This window comes from Malus sylvestris, chromosome 13, assembly GCF_916048215.2.
Source record: "Malus sylvestris chromosome 13, drMalSylv7.2, whole genome shotgun sequence".
NCBI classification, from domain to species: Eukaryota; Viridiplantae; Streptophyta; class Magnoliopsida; order Rosales; family Rosaceae; genus Malus; species Malus sylvestris.
In genome coordinates, this window is record NC_062272.1 from 38,025,856 (window position 1) to 38,045,272 (window position 19,417).

Below are 19,417 nucleotides of genomic sequence, written 5' to 3' on the forward strand. Positions count from 1 at the left end.
GACCAAAGGTGCAACACATTGTTAACTTTGAGGCCTAAAGAAACTAATATGAGAGTTCAAGGACTAAAATTGAACTAGAGGTATAAGTTTAGGGATGATTGCTACAATTAAACCATAACTGTCAAGCAATGTACAATGATTTATCAATTTGTTCTATTGAAGTTCTAAAATTCATTCAATAAGCAGCAGATTACAAAGAGAGACAACGGAAGAAAAAGAAGATTGAGCAAGCTTGGACCTCTGTAAAATAAACCCTTGGCATAAAAACCTCCTAAAAGGAGGACAATTGACCACAGAAAAAAAAAGAGCTCCTCCCACTTGACATTTATTACATGAATTAAAGATAAACTCCTGCATATGCTAATTGAAGATATCGAACAACAATGTAGAAAAGCACTGCAATTCAAGGTGAAGAGAAGGGAAACTGCCAACTTTCGCTAACATTGTAAGGATGCCCAACATCACTCCCAGCGTTGCTACCTGCAAATAGTCCTGGAAGTAGCCTTACATCACTTCCAGCACCATTACCTCCAAAACATGCAGAAGGCAGATCTTTATGACTTTCCGTACGGACTCCAATGTTGAATTGACGTGGCAAATGCCCAAATACTCCATTGTTTGATCCAGCCTTGTCGTCCCCAATACGAAATCCAGTATCCTCATTGTAAGACGTCATATCGAGCCCTAGATCACATCCCACATTACTAGTAATACCTGCAACTTTAGTCGCATAACTAGGAAAAACCTCTAGCTCCATCCCAGTTCCACCATCCATGCCTTCAGAATTCATCGAAGTCAACCCTTTATCGCTTCCATCCCCACCGACTCCCCAGTCCCAAAAAGGACGACTCTCCTTAAAATTTCCATATTTGTTGTCACTTCCAACATAGTTTTGATATTTGAAGAATCCACTATGGACCCCCATGTCATCCCCAACGCCACTTCCAGGACCTTCAACACTCCTTATTTTCTTAGGCAACCCTAAATCACTTCCATCACAATTGCCTCCCAAGTTCCAAAGAGGCATCCCCATGTCATTTGCAATAGTAAAATTACCAAAGAGCGAGATAGGTGGTATCGCGATGTCACTCCTAACACTAACAGTAGGACCATAATTGTTCTGAATTTGCTTTCCCAGGTCTTTGTACATAAACAAAGACTCGGGAAAATCACTTCCAATTTGGCTTATCATTTCAGACTGATCTCCACCCCATTGTGAAGGAGTACTTGGAGAATGATTAGGATTCGCCTGCTCAAAATAATCGATACGTTTTCGGATTTCTTTCATCCTCTCTTCTAAAGAAAAAACCACGCCAGTTAGAACATTATCATCAAATTCAAGCAGGGGCTTACCTTTTTGAATAATTTGGCGCAAGACATTACTTGTGTTCAGCTCATTGTTCTTTTTCATAATCTTTCTGATTTGCTCTTGCATTTTGGTTGCCCTGTCCTTCAGGTAAGTCTCTTGGTTCATCATTTTCTTCCACCGCTCCAGATCTGCTATGTTTTGAAACCTTGCAATCAATTGTTCCACCACCATGCGATCCGGCCACACAGTTGACTCCTCACCGTCTTCGCCATAAACAATGACAAAGGCACTGATGTCGCATAAGGTGGTTAGTTCACTCATTTTCTTCACCAAGCATGCATTTCTCTTTTTAAAGCTAGATTTTCTAGCATTATCATTCACTATCCATGCAAGCTTGACCTTATTTCTAGTCATGGTTGATGATAGTCTAATGCTCTACACTCCTCCCACCTAAGGGTATAAATAGATACTTCAAAAACAGTGATACGACTCTCATCATCCACAAACACATTATGGGTGCAATGTTTATATGGAATGAAATTAAAAAATGCATCTTTGAAGTTGTGGTAATTAGTTATGAGGATTTAATTTGCGAAAGGGGTGAGATGGTAAGTTATCAAATCACTTTTAATGTTTGTATATACTCTTAAAAAGAAGAGTATTTCCTTTTCAGTATGCAAGCATTTATGCACACGATTCCGTACGATATTTTTTTTTTAATCACAGCGTGCATAGCTCGACGTACCGAGTTCTAGTTTAATTTTACATTTGTGTTACTCTTCGAATATTTGAGAAACTTTAATTAAAATATCTCATCTAGGTTTTAGTAATGTTGTACACAACCTGTAATAATGTTTAAAAAACTTTAATTAGAATATCTCATCCTGTATTGACCATGCTTGTTTCGCAAGACATGGGAACCTGATACAACACAGAATTAGCTAGGTTTCCAATATTCTTGGAGTTCGTACAATCTAGGAATTGGCTTGTGCCGTAAGTAATCACTCCCAAGAGGATGCAATATCTACTCCTAGATATCCAATGGGATTCTCCGGTTTAATACAGGATTTATCATAAAAAAAATTTCTCTCCCGACTGGTATAAATACACCCTTCTAGGGTTCATCTTTGGTAACACAATTATTGCACTCTACTCGCTTTCCCATGCTTGAGTTGTAACTTACGCAGCTTGACCGTCGAAGAGTCTTTGGCCGGTACATCTTCCTCGCCGGTCTTTGGCTTGTGCATGGTTGTCTACTCTTTTACAGGTTACTAGGATTTATGCACCTATACCACCTGCGGTGGTTAGCGAATTTGGTTACAGCAATTGCTTATTTGTATTGAGATAATAATATTTTATGTGGTTTGACACACCCCGACCTGAAATGTCCACTTGGACTCCGAATCAGGTTGTGCCTAAACTAAAGAGTGGGTGGGTGAGCGGGATTGAACCCCATTAACACGTGATGTCAGAGCATAAGATAGTAAAGTAAATAGGATGAGGGTTATACCACTGAAGATAACCATCTCCTAAGATTTTCCAGAATCCTCGTTTACAAGTAAGCACAGCTACTAAACCTGGAAGGGCGAAAAACAAATTTGAGTGGGTCAGCAAAACAACGTTTGTAAGAAAACCTTTATTTTCGAATATACTAACCCCTGGCCGTAAAACAAGTATAGTTTCCTTAAAATCATATTACGTATAAGTATGAAGATTTAATGTATGCCAACAATGTTTATAAAAAATATGCCACAACAGGAATAATTCAACAATAATGGAAATATAGGCATGTGCTTGACAATATACTAGCATGCAAGTCGGAGTCATTTAATGTGACCTGTACAATTGCATCTATGGCTCATCAATCTATATTATCACACAAGTCGGAGTCACCTAATGTAACCTGTATGATAGGCTGGGTGTAATAATAATATATGCTCTAGTGCTACGATCACGTGAAGCTTCCGCTAGGCGCAGTCACCTACAAGTTGGAGTCACCTAACGAGACATGTACGACAGGCTAGGACCTACTTGGATCCAAGATGAGCATGCAATGTGGGAGGTGAACATACACGTGAAGGCTGGCCCTAGCCTCGGGCGGGAGCCCTAACACCTGGGTGTAGTAATGATGAACTAATTATATGAATATATGTATGCCATACAATTCAAATCAATATACTAAACTCACCTAAATTTACTTGCACGTCCTGTAGAATCATTTTAGTATTCTACCACAGTACTCTATTTATAAGCAGGTAAATATGCATATGAACATTCCATAGCAATTTTATAATTCTAATCACAAGGCAATATTTGCCAAACTCAATTAAAATTTTGGCATAATAGGCGTAAATCATTTCAATGCATTTGTGGAAACAATAAGCCATATATATATATAAAATAAACTGCCCACTCACATATCATGTCGTCGAGTCGAACCTGCCTCGTACCATCCAAAGTCTTTGTGTTGCATTTCGCCTAGAAACGAAACCATTTATGTAAATACGCAACGTACTAACATAAATACGCATTTTCGTACAAAGTAGGGCTAATAAATGAACTATTTTAAAATGATCGAATTTCGAAAAACGGAGGGTGGATTCGGGTCTAGCACAACAAGGAACCTAAGGAGGGTCCTTGGGTTCCTCCCAGCACTATTGCGTAGGCAATCACATGCCCACGCGCCGACATCACACGAAATCTGCAATTTTTGCAGACTGAAGAGCAAACTTCCAGAGCTCATTTCGAACTCAATTTTCAACCAAAATCCGTGATTCAAAATCCTAAATAAAGTTAGGAATGGAAGGAATAGATCTATACTCATTTGGGGTCATGTCATGTATAGAGCTCACTGGAAAAATGGTCTGAAGTGGCCACATGGCCACGGGTCCAAGTTTCTAGAAATTTAGGAATTTCTTCCCAACTTTCAGAGTTGATTTCTAACTCGCTAGTTAACCAAACACAGTGATTAGAAAGCCATTTTGAAGTTAGGAATATAGAGGAGAGATTTGTACCCTTGGAAGGCTAGTCGGAACACGAGGTTGGCCAAAAAAATAGCTAGAATGTGGCCAAACGACCAAAGTTTTGAAGCTTCCAAATTTCTGGAAAATGTCCCTCGAGTTGTTTTTCATGCTAACACCTTCACCAAAGCCATTTTTAATCACTAACCAAGTAATGTAGACTACAAGGAAGGAAGATCAAAGGAGTCTTGAAGCTTACCTTTGCCGGAGACGGCTATATGTCGTTGGAAATGGATGCATAGTTACTGTGCCATGCAAGAGAAGGGAGAGGGTGAGTGAATAGTGAGGTGGTGGTTCCTAGATGTTTACTAACCAAATGGAGCAGCAGCTCCTTGTGTTTTGGGCTCTCTAAGCTCTTTGTGCATGCAGAGGAAATGAGAGAGTTGTAGAGAGAAGGTGAGAAAGAGATCTTCGGGGAGAGAGAGTAGAGAGTGAGTGATGTTTAAGTTGTGATTGGTGGGACAGAAATGAGAACATTTTTTATTGGTTGGGTGAGAGGGAAAACAATTGATTGGGTAGTGAGGAGGGATTCATGGAAAAAGCAAGGTTTGATTGGTGGATGAGATGGGGGACACAAATCCCCTTTTGAAGAATGAGATTGGATGGATGGATTTTGTACAATTTTCAATGTACAAAATCTGCCTCTCTACAGTGTTTCAAGCATCGATAAATTTGTATGCGCGTGTATAAAAATACTCGTAACTAACGTACTTTAACAGAGCATAACTTTTTCGTTACAAATCCGATTCGAGTCTAACACTCGCTCACGCGTTCGTAGCGATGAGTACTAATTTAGTACGAACCTAGGAAAATGAAATTGAAAGCCGAAAACCACGTCCACGTCAGATTCCACTTTTTTCCAAAAAGGGTAAAATCATCAACTCACACCAACGGAAAAGAAATCATAGAGAAAAGTAGGGAGGGGTCGTCACATGGTTTGTATGTACGCTTTAAATATAACAAATTGACTAATTTGCTTAATTTGCATCCGGATTAAAATAATAATTTATCAATTTAAATATTTTATTTGCTTAATTTGTATTTGAATTATATTTTAAAAAAATTATTATTAGCACTCCAAAAATTTCATTCTACACTCCGAACTTTATATATTAGGAAAGAAAAATACACTTGTGAGAAGTGTAGAATGAGATTTTTGGAGTGCCAATAACACTTTCCAAAAAAATAGTCAATAAAATTAGAACAAGATAAAAAAAATGTGGAAAACTCTTCGCAATAAACATATGTTCATCACGCAAGAATATTATCTTATAATATTAAGTGACGAGATAGTTTGTCGAATAATGTCACTTTCAGCGACAATAACCATATTTCATCACCAAAATGCAACTAGAGTCTGGTCTGGGTTTGGGCGACAACATTTTATCTTGGGCGACAAAGTTTTCAAAATTTCAGATTTTTTTAATCTAAAAGTTTTGACAGCTCTCTCTCTCTCTCTCTCTCTCTCTCTCTCTCTCCTTAGTACACACTCCATCCCTCTTTCTTATCCTCCGGTCTTCATTTGAAATTTGTCGGACCACTAACTTCATATTTTTCCTTCTCTATCTCCTATCTCCATTATCTTTCTTATCTACCCGTTAAGGTCACTCCTCCACCACCATCGAATATAGTAAGCAATAATGGTAATTTTGATTTTTTTTATTTGTTTTTGTTGGCTCCACTTTTTTTTTGAATAATTAATGCATTGTTTGGAATGTTGATCTTAATCTTGTGAAATTCACGATTGTATTTGCAAAAAATGATCCCAATTGCGCCTAAAACAACTGATAAACCATGAATTTTGTTTCTAACCGTCGAAAGATTTCGACCTGTTTTAGAATCTCCAAATATTTTTTTTTTGTATTTTTTGCATATGTGATCTCCAAGTTTATGCAAACATTTTTTACGGTGGATCATGCACACTAGTTTCATACAATGCGTGTCTCATTTAAAAGCTTCAATACACTTGGTGCTTCTTCTATATTTCCACTACGTATAATATAGATTTTTGTTGGCTCCACTTTTTCTAAAATATTTAATGCGTTATCGAGAACATTGACTAAGTAGAATATAGACGTAAAACGACTGTTAAATCGTAAATTTTGGTTTATAACCGTTGAAAGTTCTCGATGTCACATCATGGCCAGGGCCCCCACCACATCCTGGGCTCGACTTCACCGTAGCACGATATTTTCCACTTTGAGCCTCAACCACGTCCTCATGGTTTTGTTTTTGAGAACTCACATGAGAACTTCCTAGTGGGTCACCCATCATGAGATTGCTATCACGCGAACTCGCTTAACTTCAGAGTTCCGAAGGAATCCGAAGCCAGTGAGCTCCCAAAAGGCCTCATGCTAGGTAGAGATGGGAATATACATATAAGGCTTAGAGAATCCACTCCCCTGGATGGTGTGGGATGTCACAATCCACCGCCCTTAAGGGCCCTACGTCCTCATCGGCACACTTCCGGCCAGGGATTGGCTCTGATACCAAATTGTCACATCCCGACCTGGGCCCCCACCACATCCTGGGCTCGAATCCACCATAGCACGATATTGTCCGCTTTGGGCCCCGACCACTCCCTCACGGTTTTGTTTCTGGGAACTCACACGAGAAATTCCTAGTGGGTCACCCATCATGAAATTACTCTCATGAGAACTCGCTTAGCTTCAGAGTTCCAAAGGAATCCGAAGCCAGTGAGCTCCCAAAAGGCCTCATGTTAGGTAGAGATGAGAATATACATATAAGGCTTATAGGATCCACTTCCCTGGCAATGTGGGATGTCACACTCGACCTATTTCCAAATCTCCGAACAATTTTTTTTTTTGCATACGTGATCTCCAAGTTTATGCAAACATTTTTTACGGTTTGATGCACGGTATTTCATATAATGCATGTCCCATTCAAAAGCTTAAATACCAAAACACTTAGTGTTTCTTCTATATTTCCACTAGGTAGAATATAAGTTTTTCTTGGCTCCAGTTTTTCTAAAATAATTAATGCATCATTGGGAACACTAATCTTAATCTTGTGGGGCTGACGATTGTATTTGCAAAAAATAATCCCAATCGGACCTGAAACGACCATTAAATCGTCAATTTTGGTTTCTAACCATCAACGGTTTTTGACCTATTTCCTAATCTCCAAATCCGTTTTTGTTGTGATTTTTGCATAGATATCCAAGTTTGTGCAAACATTTGTAAAGGTTGGAACTTACACACTAGTTGTAACAACCCGGCCCTAATTTTACAGTTTTTTTTTATAATTTTAATAAGTGAATGTACGAAAATGCCCTTCAAGGCAAATGCGTTGATTTTGTTTGACCGCCTTATCATGTCACGTAAGAATAATTTTCTTGGTGTATTTGGGTAGTACTCGTCGCTACGAATGCATGAGCCCAAACGAAATATAATTTGGAGTTGTAACGAAGATTCTACGAACCTTTAAACGTAGAGGGCATTTTAGTAATTTTTCATTTGAAACACATGTTGTATTTGGAGTAGTGTGCCACATGGGACCCACAGATTGGTCCCTAATCTTTTGGAACTCTCCTTCGCTTCTTTCTCTCCCGTGACTCTCTTCTTTCTCCCATAGCTCTCATTCTCTCACTCTCTTTCGGCTCCCTTTCTTCCTGTGGAAACCAAACCAACACCAATCATATTTCCAGCGAATTAGACCCTGAAAACATCATAATCATGTTCATAGCACCCTTGGAATTGTGAATCCGAAGTTGGGTTTCGAGAATTTTTGTGGCCAAAGGCAAGTTAGAACTCCCTTTTGGAGCCGTGGGTTTCCCTTCAGTTTCAGATAATTTTCAGCCATATTTTGAACTCTAAACAGGTATAGATCGATTCTTCTCGTCAATTAGATAAATTTTCATGTTTGGATCGTGTGATTTAGTTGAAAAATGAGAAAGCTATAAAGATTTAAGGTTTGCTCAGTTTCTGACGACCTCTGCCACTTTCGAGGCTTTTGTGGTCAAAACACTGTGAGATATCCATTGTGCAAGGGACCAATCTCTTCCTCTTGTCAAAAACTATGATTTCTTTTTTTGAATCACTTGATTTTGTGGAGCATTGAAAAATTTATGGACGTTGAAAGGTTGCCCAGAAATTCCGGAGAGGTACCAGTTTTCCTACGGACAGCCGTCTTTCAGGCCATTTTCTGGCCACCTCTGGCCACCATTTTGACTCCAAGTAGTATAACCTTGTTTTACACTTCTCTAACTTTGATTTAGTACATTATGGGATGAATTTGGTTGAGAAACAAGTGAGATATGGAGTTCTAAAGATTGCCCCGGAAATCTGCAAAATATGCAGAATCCGACGAAGTTCCATTAAGGTACGCCACTTTATTAGAATGGTAACCAATGATCCGACCGTTGGATCGTCACCAAAATTTAAGACATTATATTACGTAATATTTGAGGACCATTGGAGCTTATGGATCAGGGATCCGACGTAGGGATCTTCCCGAATTGGAATTGTAAGTTAATAAAATAAAACGTTAACTGCCACTTGAAATTGTAATTGGCAGAGATCTAACCATGGGATCGTAATGAAACTTTAGTATGTTGTTCTAGAATCTTAATGTGGATCTTGGAAAGTTACGGATTAGAAATCTGAGGTGCAGATCTCCCGAATCGAGTTACGTAGGGTTGTGGACCCTACCGTCGATCTTTGACCGATGGTTGACTTTTGGTCAACGGCTCTCAAATCATTCTAAAGTGTCCTTGGGGATGTGTTTTATGTAAGTTACATGTTCTATTGACAAGGATTTTGAGATGCAGTTTGATGATTGTTCTAGGCGCCGATCGTTCGTGACGCCTCAATGTTTGTACTAGGTTATTATAGCGTGGACTCCAGGTGAGTAGGCTTTTGTTTTTCTATATATACATATATGTTTTCCATTTTCTCAGAAATGGTTTTAAATGGATTTACATCTTTAAATGCCATGTCAATTGCATTACATTTTAGTATATACATTAGTAGAGATATGCATATTATTGCATGACGTTGCGGATGCACAGGTAAGCTTCAGGTGAGTTCATATTGATGATAGTAATTGCAATGTGTATGGTTATGTTTAGATGCATTTAGTGTTCATTAACCTGCACCCCAGTGTTAGTGCTCCGCTCGAGGCCAGGGCCTAACCTTCACATGATCGTTCACTTTTCGCACCACACGCTCACCTTAGATCCAAGGCAGGTGCCAGCCTGTCGTATAGACCACATTAGGTGGTTCCAACTCGTAGTTGACTTGCGATACTTCGTACAGCCTTCACGTGATCGTAGCACTTGAGTGTATCTATTTACACCCAGCCTGTCTTACAAACCACAATAGGTGGTTCCCACTCGTGTGCAGGAATTGGTTTATGAGCTATAAATTCAGTCGTACATGTCACGTTAGGTGACTCCGGTTGACATATCATTTTATATTGATTCACAACATCTGGCTTACATATTTATTACTGAGATACTTGACATGGCATATACTTTGGTGTTCATTGCTCTCAAGCTTGATTTCTATATACGTATGTATTATGATTTTCTGGAAAATTATACGGGTTTTACAGTGATGGGCTATTATGTTCACAAAAGAGAAATGTGTTTTCAAATGTTTTGTTTTTGCCCATTGACCCTTCTGTTTTTCGCCCCTCTAAGTTTTAGTTGCTGAAAGTTCGTATCGACGAGGATTCTAGGTGAATCTCAGTATAGGTGAATACCTATGAGGGTATGATCCTTACCCATACTACTGTACTTTACTTATGCTCTGACGTCGCGTGTGAAATGGGTTCATTCCCTCTCACAGCTCACTCTTGTCTTTAGGCACTTTTAGGTTTAAATTTATTCACATTTTCCACATCCCTATACTTCATGGCTTCATCACCTTCCATGTGTCGGCCAGCACATCTCGATTTGGAGTCCTATTGGACATTCTGGGTCGAGGTGTGTCAGTTTGGTATTAGAACATAAGTTGGGCAGTATTGCGTTCATCACACGCGCAATGAAAGTATTCTTGGTTCTTGAACCTACATGTCGAATCTTGCCACCTCGTTAAATACGAAAAATGTATTAGCTTTTTCTAAGTCTTGAGTGACTTAGTCGACTTATTGACCTTTTAGAAAATCATTTTGGTGAACACCTATGAATTATAAATGAAGAAATTCCCTGTCAAGGAAAGATGTAAATTTGAGGCAAGTTGATGGCCCTAAAGCAGGGCTAATGTATTAACAATTGTGTATCATCGGAGACCTTACCAACCAATTCCATCACTATTCTCCAGCCATTAGTACTAAACCATTCTAGATTGGAAATCATAAATAATTTGGATTCCTTGGCAGTATCTGTTAGAATACCACCTATTAGAATCCCTATGAAGTTTTAGTTTTTGTCAAAATTTCCAGAATTGTCTTGAGTGATAGTGGGGTGCAAAAAGGGTGGCACTTGACGTAAGAACATCAGGGGGGACAATTACTTTTGGTCCCTGATAGCACTAATCTTTCCAAACACACTAGTGATTATTCTGGATCTTCAGGGGGAACATCAACTTCTGTCTAAGTCTGTCCTAAAGTAGATTATTAGAAATTTTTTTTTTCGACCTTAGGACATTCCAGCCAACGCTAGTTCCTGAGTTTTCTTTTGGTGACGTACTCATCATTTTGACAAACCTAGGCACTGGTATACGAGTTGTTATACCTACAGTTAGTGGAAATCCCTGAAGTAGTAAGTATTTTCTTTAGAATTAATGAAACCATCTCACCGGGCCAATTCCTTACCAATTATCCAAAACTAATTATCCGAGTGGGCTCTAGCCTGTAATCAGCCTATGGTGGCGCTATTAATTGACGATAATGTCCAAGATCAAGGAACTGTGAACCAGTATTTTGGGGGTATAACTTCTGATATTGGACACAGACTAATATATGAGAGTGATACCCTTATGCCAAGACGCCGGTTTACAGTTTCAGGTAGTGAATAATATCAAAATATCGTATATGCGTCAATTAGTGGCGCGATTGGTAGACTAATTAACAGTGACTACTTGAGCCGAAGAAACTAAATTGTGGAAACTTAGGAGTAGACCTTGTATTAAGACAGTAAACTCACGGTTATGTTAACCATATTACCCATTTAGATAATCAAAACCTCTTTGACTAGCCACTTCCCAATCACTTTCACAGGTAAACAGTATGATCAAAATACGAAATGACATCTCACTATTAGAATGTTTGGAGTGTCGAGAGAACTATGAAAACCTTTTAGTTCATGTCGTAGAGTTGGTTAGTAATAGCACGGTTCGAGAAGGTATACCTTTGGCATCATTTCTCAAAATTCTACTTGGGATGCCACTTAATGCGAGAAATGGAATATACTTGTGATTCACCTTATTAATACCATATTTATCCTCCTTATTTCTTATCGAACAACTCTTATACTTTGATTTTCATTGCTCTCAAGCCTGATTTCTATATACGTATGTATTATGGTTTTTTGCCCCTCTAGGTTTTAGCTGCTGAAAGTTCGTATCGACGAGGATTCTGGGCGAATCTTAGTATAGGTGGCTACCTCTGAGGGTATGATCCTTACCCACACTATTGTACTTTACTTATGCTCTGATGTATCGTGTAAAATGGGTTCATTCCCGCTCACAGCGCACTCTTGTCTTTAGGCACTTTTAGGTTTAAATTTATTCACATTTTCCACATCCTTATACTTTATGGCTTCATCACCATCTAGGTGTTGGCCAGCACAACTCAATTCAGAGTCCTAGTGGATATTTCGGGTCGGGGTGTGTCACTAGTTTCACACAGTGCGTGTCCCATTCAAAAGCTTCAATACCAAAACACTTTAGTGTTTCTTCTATATTTCCACTAAGGGGAACGTTGATCTTAATATTGGGGGTTGACCAATGTATTTGCAAAAATGATCGCTATCGAACGTAAGTTAAATCGTGAATTTTGGTTTCTAACCATCGAAAGCTTTCGACCTATTTCCTAATCTCCAATTTTTTTTTTTTTTTTGTATTGTGATTTTTGCATATGTGATCTCCAAGTTTATGCAAACATTTTTTTACCGTTGGATTGTGCACACTAATTTCGTACAATGCTTGTGGATGGTAGGAGGAAACATTAGAAAAATGAATGAAAAAGAAGACATTTATAGTGGATGCATATAGATTTACCTGACAAACGTTCGTCGGTTAAGCATTGTGGTGGTGGAATTTTTCCACACGTGAGTTTCGTATTTGTGACACATTGAAAAATGAAATTCAACTTTTGACTAATTCTGGTTTCCGGACGGATCTCCGTCGGGTGATCTCCATGTCAATAGATTCCCCAGGCCTGTGACTTGATATCTGTGACCCACAAAAAAAAAGAAGTTGAAAACTTTTAACCTTTTAGTATTTACCCAGATGGAGGTATCAATATGTGTTTACCCGACTGAATTCCGCCTGAAAGTTTCTGTCAATAGATTCCTAACGCATGTGTTTGGATTTATGTGAAAACTTTGCAAATTTGAACTACAGTTTTGATGACCATTGATCTCTAAACCGACAGAGTTTCGTTGGGTAATCAACATTAAAGTTCATTTTCTACATCCCTTGGGTATTTGGGACAAATTGATAGGTGTACTTTTGACCAAATATATTATCAACAAATTCTACTTACAATTACAATTTATTTTTTATATATATTATCAAAACATAAATTCTTCAATTTCTACCATTTTTACGTTACGATGTTCCTTATTCCTGTCGAATTAGATAACATAACACAAATACATTTGGTCAAACTAATTTCGACGAATTTGTTTCCCCTTTCATTAAGTAATATCATGTCATATCCCAAGCTCGACACCGTCGTAGCACGATATTGTCAGCTTTAGGCCCCGACCACGCCCTACGGTTTTATTTCTGGGAATTCACACGAGAACTGCCCAGTGGGTCACCCATCATGAGATTGCTCTCGCACGAACTCGTTTAACTTCGGAGTTCCGATGAAACTCGAAGTCAGTGAGCTCCCAAAATGCCTCGTGCTAGGTAAAGAAGGGAATATACATATAAGGCTTACATGATTCTCACCCCTGGACGATGTGGGATGTTACATATCACATGTTGGATTACAACTATACAAACTATTCAAAATATTGAAAATATGTAACAGTTACGTAATATCACATGTTAAGTGTATAATGTTCCACTTGTTTTGCTCGGCAAAATTGCATTTTTCTTGTGACATGTTGGATTTAAATGAAAGCATTTACACGTTTTTGTGCCTGTATGGTTAGGCAAAGGAAATTACTAAATTGCATTATATTTATATGATTTTGTTGAGTCCAATGGAGCTATTGCCATTCGTATTTTGAATACAAGGATGTCTTTATCTTTTGTTTAAGGGAATGGCATTGTATAATTGGCTTGCACAAAGAGATGACTATTTAATATTTTGTGAGGCTCCATTATTATAAAGCTAAACTCACTCTCACTTAAATTATATCAAGGTTTTCTATTTTGGCAAGGAGCAGTTTTCCTATTACTTTGCAAGCTTGAAAGGAGGTTTGACAGGTCAACAAAATGTGGAACACATGCCTTGCACGTGATGTATTCAATTGCACAAGGGTTTCCCTTATTCTCTCATTTACACCGACAAAGAAAAGAAAGGCCTAATCCATTCTCTCATTTACACCGACAAAGAAAAGAAAGGCCTAATCCAATTTTTATGGAGCAAGTCGCCACATACAATTACAGTAGAGCTAGAGGCTTTAGATGATCAAATTCGAAAAGAGATGGAAATCCAGCTTCCTAGATCAAATTTCAGTTTGAGGGTCTCAAGCAAACGTATGAACATGAGATATTTATTTGATGATTTTGATATGTTGTGGAGATTGGCCAAGTTGCAAATTTGGTGGATGTCCACTTGGAGATGTGACTGTCATTCAAGACTTAGCAAAGCATTGAAGAGGTAAATTAAGGAGGCCTACTATTGCAATGAATTGAATTAGAGGTATAAGGCTAGGGGTGATGTTAGTGAGATAACAAAGAGGAGTTAAAAGTTTCTTCCGTTTCTCTTCTTCATTCTTGTCAATTAATGGGTTTTAAAACCCTTGTTGATTGTGGAAAAGGAAACAGGAGGGGAAGAAAAAGAAAGGAGAACTGATCAAGATTCTAAAAGCAAAGACATTCTGTAGATTTTCTAGTTTTGAGTTTCAATGTATGTTTTTTCATGTATTCAAATGTACAAGTGACAAGGTATATATGAGAGAAGAGAGGGAGGAGATGTTTGGGTAGTTAGCTGCTGCAAGCAGCTAACTAGAAAGAAGAAAAGAAGGTTGTCTATCATAGCCAACTAAAGCTCACCTACTTAACCCAATCAGTCATCTTCCTTGGATCAAGGAAAAGCTTTATCTACTTTACACTAATCAGTCACTTCCCTTAAATTAAGGAAAAGCTGATTTAGAACAATATGGCCTTAAGCTTACCCTAGAGATACACTCATGGTAGCTGACCCTAGAAGCTAACCATAAACCCATCGAGACACACTTCATTCCTTCAACACTCCCCCTCAAGCTGGAACGAGGAGGTTAATTGAGCCAAGCTTGCCCAAAAAAATGAAGAAATAGAGTCGATGCTAGAGCCTTGGTAAAGAGATCTAGCAGTTGATCATGGCTTCGTGTGAAAATGGTCCGTATGACTTGAGTTTGCACTTGAGCTCGAATAAAATGATAGTCCACTTCGATATGTTTGGTTCTTTCATGAAGCACAGGGTTGGTAGCAATGTGCACGGCTGCTTGATTATCGAACATAAGGGACATCGGGGACGGAGTAGAAAACCCTAAGTTTGAAATGAGCCATTTAAGCCAATTAAGTTCACAAGAAGTGGCTACCATGGCTCGATATTCAGCCTCTGTGCTAGAGTGAGCAATGACCTGTTGCTTCTTGCTCTTCCAAGTGACAAGGTTTCTACCCACAAATGTACAATACCCTGTGGTAGATTTTCTATCAAGTGCATTCCCTGCCGAATCTGCATCTGTGTAGCCACTAATGGCTGCAGACTTATTGGTGCACATGATAATTCCTTGTCTTATTGAACCCTTGAGATAGCGGAGGATTCTCTTAACAATGTGAAGGTCATCAACAGTGGGAGAATGCATAAATTGACTTGCCAAGCTCACTGCATATGTGATATTTGGGCGAGTGATGGTGAGATAAATGAGTTTCCCTACCAACCGTTGATAATAACTCACATCATGCATGGCTTCGCCTTCTATGTTGAGTCTTAGTTTACAATCCATGGGAGTGATGCCAGGTTTGCAATCAAGCATGTTTGCTTCCTGAAGAAGATCCAGTACATATTTGTGTTGATGGAGAAACAACCACTTTGAAGAAGTTGCCATTTCAATGCCCAGAAAATAATTGAGCTGCCCTATATCCTTGATATCAAATGTTTGATGTAGAGAACGTTTCAGGGCCTCAATTTCAACAGCACTATCCCCTATGATGAGATGAGAACCACCAACTTCCCACTGGTACCAGTTCTTACAAATAGTGAGGAATCAGCATTACTTCGAACAAATCTGGCCTTATCCAGTATTGAACTGTGCTTGGCATACCAAGATCTTGGAGATTGTTTCAATCCATATATTGCCTTGTGCAATTTACACACCATGTTGTCTTTATGACCATTATAGCCTGGAGGAGGCTGCATATACACTTCTTCTTGTAACTCTCCATGAAGAAAGGCATTCTTCACATCCATTTGATAGAGGGGCCATCCACAATTAACAGCCACTAAGAGTAAGACTCTCATTGAATTCATCTTGGCCGCAGGAGCAAATGTTTCTTTATAATCTACCCCAAAGGTTTGGGTGAAACCTCGAGCAACAAGCCTAGCCTTGTGTCTCTCAATAGAACCATTAGACTTAAATTTTATCTTGTAAATCCAACGACTTCCAACAACACTTTTTCCTAGTGGTAGTTGAACTAAGCTTTAGGTCTTATTTTCTTCCAGTGCATGAAACTCATCTATCATGGCTTGATTCCATTGTAGGAGAAGCGATGCTTCTTGGAAACTCCTAGGTTCATAGCGTATATCATTTTCACTGAGAAATGCAGCATGAGGTGCAGAGAAATCACGAAAACTGAGGCTTTCAGTGATAGGATGCCGTGAGGCATAAGTAACATAATCCTGCAACCTAGTTGGAGGTTTCCTAGTTCAATGAGGGTTTCTTTTAATCACTTGAGGCTTTGTAGGAGGTTGAGAGTGATCAGAATGGGACTCGCCATCCCTTTCACTGGCAGTAATTGGACTAGGAGTGATTAAGTTGCTTTGCACTTCTTCTCCATCTAAACTCATAGAGACTAGGTTGTCTTCCAACACTGGATGATCAAAGTTCTGAGGGAGTGGAAATAATTCAAACAATTCCTCCCCCTGATTAGTAGTAGTGCCTTTGGAAGTGAAATAAGGATAATCCTCTTCAAACTTCACATCTCTTGACACAATGCACTTCTTAGTAATTGGATTGAAGCACATATATCCCTTTTAAGTGGAAGAGTACCCCATAAACACACACTTGGTAACCCTGGCATCTAATTTGTCACGATTCAAGGCTAGAATGTGATCAAAGAAAACACATCCAAATACCTTGAGCTGTGTCAAATCAATTTTGCTACCTTTGAGTGTTTCATAGGGAGATTTGTACTCTAGCACATGACTTGGGAGTCGGTTGATGAGATAAGTGGCAATGAGAATAGCAAATGACCAAAACTTCTTGGGAACATGCATATGAAGCATGAGAGCACAAGTTTTCTCCAATAGGTCCCTATTCTTTCAATCGGCTACTCCATTTTGTTGAGGAGTTCTTGCACAACTGGTTTGATATATGATGCCCTAAGAACTTATGTATTGAAGCATGTTGTAGGATAGAAATTCAGTGCCATTGTCTGATCTTAAAACTTTAATGTTTGATTGGAATTGAGTTTTACCATGCATGTGAAGATCTTTGAAAATGTTTGGGACTTCACTCTTTGATTTCATAAGGTATAAAAAAACTCATTCAAGAGAAGTCATAAACAAATAGAACGAAATACTTAAATCCTTCCATTGATTAAGTGCTGGTCCCCATACATCAATGTGTACCATTTCAAAAGGTTTACTTCTCCTAGACATTGAATTACCAAAAGGTAGTCTAGTAAACTTAGAAAATTGACAAGTATCACATGTAAGATGAGATTTACAAAAAAGAGGAAATAATTTAGACAAAACAATGTCTGAGGGGTGAGCTAATCTCTTATGCCAAAGTTGGTTTTCATCTATGGACTTCACTTGAGCTTGAAATACCTGAGGAAAATAGGCATCCTTGCACAGGTAGTAAAGTCCATTTATAAAGACCCCTTCACCAATCATCTTCATGGTGAGAACATCTTGAAAAATCACTTTATCTAGTGAGAAAATAGCATGACAGTTTAGGGTATTTGTGATTTTTCCAATTGACAGAAGTTGGAAAGGAAAGGTTGGTACATATAAGGTAGTGGAAGGTGTTTTGTGTGAGAGTAAGTTTATTTCTCCTTTTCCCAAGACTAGGACATTTTTTCCATTTGCATCTGAAACATGTGAAGGACTTGAAAAGCATTTAATATGATGCAAGTTTGTGGCTTTGTTTGTCATATGATATGTTGCGCTTGAATCTATTATCCAACAATCATTTTCAGTACTAGTTAATAGAGCAGTAGTGAAGGCTTTGAGTATACCGGGTGCATCCTCATGTGGTACTTTCTTATTTCCAGCAAGAAAGCCAACAAACTATCCTAACATAGTTGTATACCTGCCCTCATCCTTGCTTTGAGCTTGTGAACCTCCTCCGTGTCATTTTCTTTGAAGGTAGGCTGCAAATTCATTGATGAGTGACAATGGATTGGCAGTGAACTCCGTGGATCCTTGTGAGACATTAGGAGAGTGAGCATTAGCAAGTTGAGCCTTAGGGTGAGGGTGAAATAGATGTGAGGACCTTGGTATTATCTTTCCATCTTTGCTGAATTTAGGCTTGAGTTCAGGATGAAGTTCCCAACATTTATATTCCACATGACCAACATCATTGCAGTATTTGCATTTTAAGTGTGTATTTCTACCCTTGTACACTTTTGCTTCTAAGTTCTTGTAACTTGAGGTATATGCATGAGTCTCAGTTAACCTCGAGTTATGCTCAACATTCATTACTTTCTTCCTTGCTTCTTCTCGCTGAATAGTTGCACAAACATTATTGAAGGTGGGCAGTTCTTGACTCATCAAGATGTGACTCCTTAGGTCCTCGTATTCTGAGTTCAAATTCCCTAACAACTAATAGATTCTATTTTCCTCAGCACGTTTAAGAAGAATGGTAGTGAAACACCCTAACCCCCTTTTATATTTTAAAAATAGTTTTAGTTCTTAAATGGTGAGCCATGTGGAGCCCACCTTATGTTTTTTATATTTTCCCCCCAGTCTCTCTCTCTTCTCTGCTCTCCCTGTAACCTCCTCCTTCTTCTTCGTTTTCTCCCTTTGCAACCTCCTCATCTCTCTCTGCCTCTTCATTTCCTGCACAGTGATCACACAAACACCATCTACAGCTGCATTCCTGGCTCGAGATCATCATCATCATTATCCTCACTCAGACTTCTCTCTCTTCCCCGTTGCAGTAAGATCGGCCAAATAGAGAAAAGAACCTCCAACGAGTTTTTCTAAGTTTTCTGGTTAGGTAAGGTTGGATCCCTTTTTAAATCGCCATTGATGATGTCGGATGTTGTGTGATGAGATTTACATTGTTTTCCCAAGGTTTTGAAGATGGGAACGGCGCGGGGGTAGCTCACCCATTTTTCTGGTGAACCCATGAGTTTCGAGGGAATTTCCAATCACCTCCGCCCGTGTCACGACTATTTGAGGGTAGCAATCTCTTCCCCTCATCTTGCTCTTCATTTTGGTAGTTAGATCGGGGTCTAAAACCCCTGTTTGCCGTCGGCCGGAGCTGTAGCAGCTCCGGCGTTCTTCTCTAGTGACACCAAGCCTTTCAGGCCGTTTAGGACACCCCGGGCCTTAGCCATTTTTGGACCAACCC

The 19,417-nt window shown here is 38.9% G+C and overlaps 1 protein-coding gene across 1 annotated transcript; it reads right to left on the reverse strand.

Moving 5' to 3' along the window:
* Positions 1 to 403: 403 nt before the first annotated feature.
* On the reverse strand, positions 404 to 1,723 carry LOC126595474 (MADS-box transcription factor PHERES 2-like). The gene has a single exon (XM_050261756.1). The coding sequence runs from the start codon at positions 1,721 to 1,723 to the stop codon at positions 404 to 406; it is 1,320 nt and encodes a 439-aa protein (XP_050117713.1).
* Between the last annotated feature and the right edge of the window lie 17,694 nt (positions 1,724 to 19,417).